General features: G+C 29.9%; 1 protein-coding gene across 6 annotated transcripts in view; it reads right to left on the reverse strand.

Moving 5' to 3' along the window:
• Window positions 1-1461: 1461 nt before the first annotated feature.
• LOC108574570 (antichymotrypsin-2-like) overlaps window positions 1462-11192 on the reverse strand; it is a 17965-nt gene continuing 8234 nt past the window's right edge. For 2 of the 6 annotated variants that reach the window (XM_017937182.1, XM_017937179.1), the window contains exon 8: window positions 1462-1673. In XM_017937182.1, coding sequence (XP_017792671.1) covers window positions 1513-1673 — 161 coding nt within the window. In that variant the 3' untranslated portion in view covers window positions 1462-1512. Of the gene's footprint in view, window positions 1674-3543; window positions 3707-8997; window positions 9189-11192 lie in introns of those variants that run through there. The other 4 variants (XM_017937184.1, XM_017937185.1, XM_017937181.1 and 1 more) reach the window with 3 other exon arrangements.

The following is an 11192-nucleotide window of genomic DNA, read 5'->3' on the forward strand; positions in this document are numbered from 1 at the left end:
CAAATACTTTTCACGTGGTCATCTTCATTTTTTTAAATGGCATGCTAAACTAGTGAAAGAGTAAAACAACGAGTCTTACGAGTCTTTAGTGTTCGAAATGGTGTCTACTTGTATCGGCGCAACACTGTATACACTTGTTATCACTTCCAGATTGATTATAACACATGCTGCAACGAGTCTTTGCTTTATATCTTCTAGCGTTCTTGGCTTTTCCTGATGTGCAATATTTTGTAATATTCTCTAAAGAAAGAAATCGATGATAGTCAACGAAGAAGTCAAGAGCTACGTACAGAGGGATCTTACCGAATCGATGAGTAGGACGTGGTTAGTTCGTTCGCTCGACAATAGCACCACTGGATTTCTTTTTTTATATTGCGTATATAATATTGCAAATATCAGGAAAAACCGACAACGTTAGAAAATATGAATCATTAGTAATGATTCCCACCCACCCCATTTCAAGCATCGCTTTTGATGTAAGACTCATTCTTTTATCTCTCTATTTATTATCAAATGACATTGCATTACAGGTCGATGTAATAAAAAAAAGTATAGCATGTTATTTAAAAAAATGAAGGTGACCTTGAAATCTCAGAAAATCCTCACTCACGTAAAAAATATTTAAGTGTATCACATCATGTCCTCCTGCATATCATGCAAGTTTTCTATATAATAACATTTTTCCATTTTATTACAAATAACGGAAATATTCCAGGTGGACAAAGTTTTTGTCTCACCCTGTATATTAGACTTTATTAGATAGAAAAATATTACAAATATTAGGTATTTACATTTATAATATAAAATTATACCACTAATAATAATTATTTCCATTAAATAATATTAGGCAAATCAAACTGTTAAAAGTTTCCTTGTTTTTTAATGCATTAAACATGCATTATATTACGAATTATGTTATTTTATGCAGTTAAATTGCATAAAATTACCAAATTGTTGTATGTCTTTAATGTTCACGTTAAATTTGTGGATTATTATTACATCCTGTAAATAAGAATTCCAAAAATCTTCTACAGATTTTTCGTCACGAAGAAGTTCAACGATGTTGAAAAAACACAGACAATGAATTCTTGGCTCTGACTCGAAAAACAAGACTATTAGTACGACTAACGCTTTTATAACAGCATTATAAAATAATAAATTTTACAGTAGCTGAAGAAACAGTGCAAACGTTGTGTTAATAACGCAATGAAAAACGATGTTATATGTTAAGAAGTATTTAGAAAATATCAGCATAACCAGTGTTATAAAAGGTATGATTAATTTGAAATAAAAACTTTCTGAGACGTTTATTTTCATTTTTTTTTGTACGCCTATTATAAATTATATTTTTATTAACAATTTTACATAAGGTGTACTTCGCATTTATACAATTTTACAGCGAATTAACATCCATAATTATTTGTAGAATAAACACTCATTATCCTAAGTAGCTTACCGCGTATTATAAAATAGTATTTTGTTTTTGATTATACGGAAAGCTATTACATTTATTTAGAGTTGAGGTTCACAAACGTGTCCAGCGAAAATCGTTTCTACATTACGAACATTAGCTTCTTTATCGTGAAATGTTTTCACGATGCTGTAGTAAAACGGATGATTTATCATAATTTCATTTGGATCTAAGGGTGCCGACAAGAGTACTACCTCCAGCTCTGCAAGAAAATTATTGCATGTTACAGAGAATTATTGTTACGAAAGCAAATCGATTAAAAATGTAATAAATGTAATATGTACAATAAAAATTGATTACAGATAGACATCGATAAGAATATAACACACATAATAAGCAACATTATAAAATGTGTACATGCATATAATACATTTAACATTTATTATATATTATTCATCATAAAGAAAATGCAAAACAATAACAAACATCAAAATACAAATGAAATAATAGATTATATGTCAAGATTATTAATATGTCCACTGAATAAAGTTATAAGATTTTTATCTTCATTTTGGCTTTTGTAAATAATATTATATGCAAATGGTCGATCTATTATTATGGTCGGGGTAACACGAAGACTGGTAAGCATCATTATTACACCTGAAACAAATTTTATACATATATTGTATGACATAAATACATTATTTTTTATAATATAAAAGCAGTCAGGGGTTGAAGATTTTAAAGTCAAGTTCACCTTGTAAACCGTACGGAGGATTTATTTTTATTTCTTTAAAGTCTACGATTTTTCTAAGCTGTACATTATTCCATATAAAAAAATAAAGTAAAAGGAAAACGTAATTTGAAATGAACATTCAATTTTGTTTCATCTGATTTCCTTTTGTTTATATACAAGGTGTCCCGTAACTCCTCGAACTCCCGGAAATGGGGGGTTGCTGGGGTGACTCTGAACAACTTTTTCCTTTACCAAAATGTTGTTTGAAGCTTCATTTTTGAATTATTAACGAAAAACACTGTCCAATCAGAGCGCGCGTAGAGCCCGCGCTCAGGGACGGACGGGTACTGCAAAAAAAATTTGACTTTGCACCGCTATTTTTATAAAGCTTAGAGAAATGGTTTTTTGCCGTCATTTCGACGTTTGTATAAATTTTTGAAAAAACTGCAATTAGTCGGAATCGCGAAGAAAATAGCGAAGGTCATTTTTACAACTTTTTTATCTGAGCTCGTAATGAAAATCTAAAAAATACGTTTTGTAAATCTACGTCAATTATACACACGCTGAAAATTTCATCGAAATCGGTTAATGTTGCTATGAGCTACAAATGGTTAAAGATTGTGAAAATCGCACTATCACGACTTTCGGCGTAAAACTAATAAATCTACAGATTCTTACATCTTTCGATGCCTGTCGCTTGTTTCTTCATCCACCGATTTCGATAAAATTTTCAGCGTGTGTATAATTGACGTAGATTTACAAAACGTATTTTTTTTCTTTTTCACGAATAACAAGTAAGTCGTTTAATAACTGTGTTCGATACTTTTATTCGTTATCCGAAAGGAATAAAGTGTTTTATTACTTATGAAAAACTTACCCATTCGTCCACGAATTAATCTGCTTCGATGGAACTGGGTCAGTGTGTCGATCCTGACCTATCCAGGCAATTCGAAACATCTGATGTTACGACCGGGTCGGTGAACTCTACGCGTGCTCTGACTGGACAGTGTTTTTCGTTAATAATTCAAAAATGAAGCTTCAAACAACATTTTGGTAAAGGAAACAGTTGTTCAGAGTCACCCCAGCAACCCCCCATTTCCGGGTGCTCGAGAAGTTACGGGACACCCTGTATATACATATATAATTGCAATGTATGTGCAAATTACTTTGAATAGAAAATGGCGAATAAAATATTTAATGAAATATATAAACATTTAACTGACTTTAATGAACATAACAATATGTGAATTGGATTAGAAGATTTAAATATGAATTTGACATATGCATGTCTCTTTAAGCAAGTGCAGCTGATATAATACAAATATAAATGATACAAGCAATGCGAGTGGATGTATAGGAACGACATGACATTAATTTCGAAAATCATATTCTTAACTGTTTTTAGATCTTGGGTTCGATAACATGACCACTGAATAGTGATACGATAGAAGAAGTTCTATTCTTTGTATCGTTCACAGATTTTATGATATGATACAAAAACGGATGCGTGACAGTGATATCCACTGCTGTCACTTCACACTTTTTCAGTATAACGAGACCTGAAACAAAATCAAAGCCCAAATGGGGTGCAATTCATATATTTCGTTCCCTATGACATGCCTCGAAAGAAATATGGGGTGTTCAGCTACTCCTGGCAGGAAATTTTAGGGGGTGATTCTAGAAGTCAAAATAAGACGAAAATCAAGAATAAAGTAATTGCGTTTGAGACTTCGTTTTTTAGTTATTAACTTTTAAAAATATCCCTGCAGCCGAGCATACCTCTCTACACCAACGAATATAGAGCACAACAAAACAAGGGCATTACAGTGATCTTCAAAACCAACTACACATGGCCGGCACCTTACCTCGTACAAGTCGTAGAAAAGGAGACAATGACATTTGACACCGTAAACGGCATTACCGACCTCTATGGTACTACAGTTTGCTTCACTACGCAACAGGTGCATTTTGGAAAGATCTTTAAATGTGAATTCCATTGTGCTCTTCAAATACAACGTACACTATACACTCAATAAACACAACACACAAATCACTGAAAAACAAACACTATACACTATCTTATACACTACATTATTCACATGCACACGTGCATGCACAAAATGAAAACTAAAAAAACAAAGAAAATTGAGAAACTAAAGAAAAATAAATGAAACCTATGTATTGTATAGTTATAAAATTTGGTTGCTTAGTTTTAGTTTCGCATAAGTGTAATTTTAATATATGTTTAATTTATTTTTCTTTAGTTTTTTTTTTTGCTTCTTACTTTGCATTTCATGCGTGCATCATTATACCACGTAGTATTTCGAATTCGAATGTAAATTTTTCAACGAATTAAGATAAGATTTATTGCCACATTCATCTTATTCGTCAGATTTAGCTACCCCTGACTTTCACCTATTTCCACGGTTGAAAAAATATCCTTGGTGGAAAGAAATTCTTATCAGACGAGAAAGTTAAGGAAGCCGTTGATAAATATTTGCAGGTCTTGACAAAATGTAGTTTCGCGATGGTAAAGCTTTGGAACATCGTTGGTCCAAGTGCATTCATATTAAATGGTATTATATTGAAAAATAAAAATAATTTGAAAGCAATATAAGGTGTTTTTTTTTCATTCCATTCCGAGGATCTGTCAAATGACTCACATATAATACTATGAAACATTCCCATTATTTTATCAAATTTACAAGCATCAGGTACAACGTACAGGAATATGTTTATAAACAAAAACGCATAACAGCTTTGAGCAAATTTTAATGTACTGCATGTAAAGCTTACACACATATAATTTATTACCAAACACCCATTTAATAATGCATACAGCTAAAGCCAATGTATTCTCACTTCATCACAAATGTTGAAATTTCACATAACAATATAAAATATCATGCATCGGTACTTCTTTTGTTAGTAATAAATTCAAATGGAAAAAAAATTTTGTTAATTACAAACCTGTTAATAATTTTTTCTTTTAAATACATAAATGCATGATCTGTAAATAAAATTGTGTTGAGCCAAAATGAAACAAATTAAATAGAAATGAATATTAAACTGGAAATGCCACTATGTGTATATTATTTAACTTATTGGAAAATGATAGATATCACTGCATGTTTATCATGATTAGATTTATAGATACATATGTATGTGTTACACCTGTGTGTGTATCTGCATAAGGAAAAAACAGTTATTATACGTCATTTCATAAAGTACAAATGAAAACATGTTCAAAGTAGTACAATTTCTAAGATCACCTTATGTTACACGTTTAAATAATTAAGGTTTACTGATGTGCCCCATAAACATCTGTAAATTGATGTCTCCCTTTTTAATGGTATTGCAGATAAACGGACGGTTGATTGGCATTTCCTCTGGAATTATATAAGACGCTAGCATCATTAGTAAACAATGTAACTATTTACTGTAATAATTGTAAAATCACTTAAATCTCTTTTTGATGACATATCTTTGTGCACTGTTTTCCTCGCTATTTAACATTCTATGAAATGACTACGTGTACAATACTGAAATATAATGGTAACAAGAAACTATTAAAAATCGATTTATAAGTGTGTTATAATTAGACATATAATTATTTATTTTTGTATAGTACATGTTTTCTACACTGTGTACAGACTATATTCTTTTCTATATATTCAAATATTTTATCATCTTCAGAAAAAAAATAGTTTCTTCACATTTCTACTCAAAATTTTTGGTCAACATAGACTAGAGTTAATATGGCTATTTGTGAAAATTTTTAAATAATTTATATCTATTCTCAATCTATCTAAGGAATAAGACAACGAATAAATTAAGCAATATATGGTTCGACAGTGTGCCCAACAAATATCGGTATAACATCTCTATGTTCAGTTTCTGGGTTCGTAAATATTTTGACAATACTATAGAAAAAGGGATGATCAATCATCACTTCCGTCCTGAGTGCCATAGAGCGTGCTCCCATTATTACACCTGGAACAAATTGTACATTGACCAGTCTAGTTTTGATTGAATAACGCTGCCTTCAATTTCTTCTGCTGATATTATTATGAAACAAGAAAAAGTGAATCACGATAATATGTCTTACAACAAATGAAAAAGTTGTAAAATTGGAAATTTTGTTTAAAAAGACGTATGAAAATTCTGTACATATTGTACAATGAAGAAATGCTAGCATCATTACGTTCCACAATGAAAAACAAAAAGGAAAGAATGCAAACGATGACATTCAACGACGATCCGTAAAAATTCAATGACTTTAACCCTCTGACAGCCGTGCCTGCATCTATTTTGACACACGTTCTGAAGAGCCTCAATCTCCTTAACTCGTTATAATTAGTTTAAGCCAGCAATTGTTTTATTAGAGCTGATAAGATGATCTGTGTGTCTCCAAATGATTTATATACATCGAAATTGATAACAATATTGACTTAAATGCAATGATTGCTAAAGGCATATATGTAATTTACATTCCATATCACAAAATAATTTATTATGTATACATTAGATTCTATTATGTATACTGTCTATTTATGCTTTGTTTTCATTCTTTTTTATATTATGCTATTTATTTATATTGTTAAAAAAACGATCTTTAGATTTCGAAATATCAGTTACTATAGGAGAATAATCACTTTTTATCCGAAGTGATAAAAATACATGAGAAAGGTAGACGTGGGTCTATAGTCTGTACAGACCCAGTAGTCACGGCTGCTGTTCGGCCGCTAGAAGCGTCAACAATCCAAGGGTTAAGCAGTGATATTTGTTTAATTCTCTTTTTTAAATTTATACATGCTATACAAAAATTTAAAAAAAATTCTATTTCAAGCGATTCATTAAGAATTTCACATATTTGTCAACATAGCAAATATATTTCACTGTTATTCAAGTTCTGATACGATTCCAGTAAAGAGCGGCAGTGTATTATTATACTGAATGATGAAATAAAAAGGTCTGTCAACGTTGAAGATTAGAGGCTCAATTGAAGGTAAAATTGGAGCGATTTCCACCATCAGAACGGCTGAAAAACAATAAGTATGACATATGAGTGAATATAAATTAAATTAATTTGTCTAAGAAGTGCTCTTCCTACTATTCCATCGTCCCATTCAATTGTCGCATTTCGTTAGTAATTTTTGAATGTTCAAACATTATTTAAAAGGCAATTAAAAAAAAAAATTAAAAAAGAATGTAATTAACGAATGGAACTATAAATTGTTTTATTTTGTACATAAGTAATATACATATATTCAAAATAATTCAATTTTATATATTGCATTCTCAATTTATAAATTAATTGTGTGAAAAAGTTTTTGTTTACGTAAATTCATCCAAACCATTTGAAACAACATTTTATTTCTTGTAATTATGTTTAAAATAAATATAGAATTTTAAAGTAGAAAGATGTATGATGTATAAACGAAAGCAATAATGATGAAATACAAAGTGAACCGCTTAACGTGAACACTTTAAGATTATTTTATTGTTACTGGACCGATCGAAATTTTTTACTTATTGATAACTATCAGATGTTAGTTAACTAACTAAACAGATGTTAAAATAACGATTTAAAACTTTAGAAAAATTGAAAATATTGGAAAAAAGGTAAAGGTTTATAATTTCCTTTTAAAATAATAATAAGTACAATACCTGATTATATACTATTACATGGAGTTGAACTCTATTACATAATTACTTGATATTAAATATTCTCATTAAAAAGTAAAATTATATATTATGTTAATAACGTAGGATCCGAGAAAAAATTTGAGGGACCAAGAGATTCTACGCCCATAGTCAAGGCACACTCTTAACTTCCTCATTGTTATTGCTCCTGTTGGTGGGTACACAGGCCCCAATCCCACAATAATTTAATCGAATTTTATTTAACACGTTCACTGCCACGGTTCTGTGGAAGCATCGTATTATTTTATCTTATCCTCCACCTTATCCTCCGTATTATTTTTGTTTACATTCTCAATATCTATGTTTTTATCAATTTTACATAATACGATACACTTATACACTCGGAATATGTATTAAAAACGCAAACTGTGCATTTTGTATGATGTATTATATGTAGATAATATACCGATCTATCATGAGAATTTACACGTCACACATACATGACGTTGGTAGCGAACATATTGAATCTCTTCAAGGTTGCAGGCAAATACTTTCAGGTTTCAATAATGGTTATAAACAAGTATTAAAATATTATGTTAAAATATACTATTGTTGAAAGAAGTATAGTTCATGAAAGTTAATTACACTTTCTAAATGCAAGAAGTTTAATCCTTATGGTTTTATTTATATACTAATTCTTGTATGTCTTATATCACAAGTTATATCAGTGAATAAACAAATTAATTGCTTAGAAGAAGAAATTAAATTTAAATATACTACAAAGAACCAAATGCAATAAATTAATTGAAATACATGAAAATGAAGTATTATAGTTAAAAAGAAAATAACAAGGGAAGAAGTAATAACGATAAATACTCTTTGATAAATTATTAATGCGAAACACTAGAAAATCTCATTTCTTCTCCCTTACACTTTGACATTGCTCAAATTATTCCACAATCCAACAACGATAATATAAATATCTTAAAATATGATATAAGTGACGACAACTTTTTTCACGTATAAAAACTCATTTATTCATATCAGTCGAACCAGTCAAGCAACTTGTATTAAGATTGGCAAAGATTGGCAAGACAGTGCACAATACGAGGTATACTATTCACCCCTAATTCGATTTCTAATACCGTAGAAAGTAGAAAAAACATAGAAATTCAACATTTTAAAGCCGTAAAAACATCGGTGTGTATCGTATAAAATTAATATTATATTGTCTTCCTTAATTTTTAAATTGGAAGAAAGAGCTCTAAAACATAACATTCGCTATAAATAAAATCACATTGTAGTATTTAACGATTGACAGGAATGGTCGATTGACGCAGAACTCAATGGGCTTCGGCGGTGACCAAAAGCTCGAAAGAGGCCTTACACTGAGACCTGCCACAAGCAATTAATAGTGAATTATTCGCTTGAGTTGCAAGCATGAACTTGTGAATAGGAAAAAAATTGAATCGCTATCATGTGCTATATTTCTACTCAAGGTACTAAATAGTATTATTGGGAAATTGGTAAGATAATACTTCATATAGAAAATTTACCTACATTGAAATGAATGTAAAGAAAAGAAAAAGAGCGAAGAAGTTAATAATAAGCGCGATTTTTTCAAGGAACAGAAAAATTAGTTAATAGAAATAAAAACATGCAACGTAATTAAAAAAATTACGCAATTGTCTCGAAATCAATAATTTGGCCATTAAAGGGAATTATGTTGTCATTCCTTGTTGTAATTGCATAAAAAAACGGCCCATTTACTCGAAATTCTTCTAGTGAAGGGTGAAAGAAGAACGCAACTTCCATTTCTGTCAAAAAAAATTGTATACTGTTATCAGTTGTAAACAAAGCACTATCACTATTTGTCTTAAATTGCATTTGATTCTCTGTTTCTTTCTTTGTCTTCCTCTCTCCTTTTCTACTTTTTTCTTTCTCCAATAATGTTAGATTTACTTGAAGTGTTAGTTTGTTAGTTTATTTGAATTTAAAACCCGATTTTCATTCCTCCCTGAAAAATCCAACATTTCATATTACACGACCTAATAGTTGGATTAAGAGTACTTATTGAACTGCATTAAATAGCTCCTCCCACATCTTGAGCATTCAAAACTATTAAGAATATTTACTTTACTGATTACTTCTAATATATGATCAGATTCAACTATTAAATAATAACAATATTCTATATATGATATAAGTTGTTTGTATGATATGTAGTTAGTATTCATTTGATTCCTTTACGTATGACATATACATATTATATTTTTACTGAAATAAGCAATTACAACACCACATAACATAAACTAATATAGAGAGTGTTGTGGGACGGATAATACAACCAGATAGAAGGTGATTCTATATGTAAAAATAAACCAAAAATATATAATAAAATTTCATAAGCTCAATTTTCGATAAAATTTTGCGTGCGCTTGATTATCTCGGAGTTTCATGTTTATACTAATAAACAATACCAATCTAATGATAAGTATTGATAATACATTTATTAACGATTTTATTAACTTACATTTACTTTGTTCACGCATACAAATCCGTTCTCTATAAATCAAAGAGTCATGGACTGATGTCACAGTTTTTTGACGTTTTAATTATTTGAAAGCCTGTATGATATTTCTTTGAGCTACAAAAAATATATGCTGTTTTCTGTATAGATTATTTCTTGATACGAATATCAACATAAAAATGTGAGTTGAAACAACAGCTAGTAGCAAATCCATTAAGTAGAAAAATAGTCAAGTGCATGACGAAGTACTTGACGAATCTTTAGATTCAATTTGCTCGAAAATTGAGCTTCTTGTGAAAAATTTAATGCTACATTTTTAGTTTATTTTTACACGTAAAATCACCCTCTGCCTGTGTGTACTGCCTGTCTCACTACACCCTGCATAATATAAAAAAATGCGTATGTAAAAGAAAGGCGCGTAATGACAAACGATTTACACCGAAGCAAAAAGAAATACATAAAAAAAAACAGGAAGCACTACTTAATGCAACAAACTATTCATAAGAAAGCATTCCATATTGTTGCCTATACATATAAGCACATTATGGTTTATCTTTAGGCATAATGAACTTGAATTTGCGGATAGCATGTAAATACAGAGAAATCGTATACCTAAATTAGAAAAAAATTAAAGATATGAAAAAAAGAAACAATATTCGTAAGTTTTCTAATTTAATTGGGATATTAAAAGTAATTGACAAACAATTTCTACAAATTGTTTAAAAGCTCAGAGAAATCGTAAAGTGAGCAAACAGTGAAATTAAGCAAAATATTGTTGAAAATAATCAAAGTGCTAAACAAATAATTTTAATTTTATTTTTTACTTTTATTCACATTTTTAATATATATCAACAATTTTATGCAATAAC

The sequence above is a fragment of the Habropoda laboriosa genome, unplaced genomic scaffold, assembly GCF_001263275.1.
Source record: "Habropoda laboriosa isolate 0110345459 unplaced genomic scaffold, ASM126327v1 scaffold175, whole genome shotgun sequence".
NCBI classification, from domain to species: Eukaryota; Metazoa; Arthropoda; class Insecta; order Hymenoptera; family Apidae; genus Habropoda; species Habropoda laboriosa.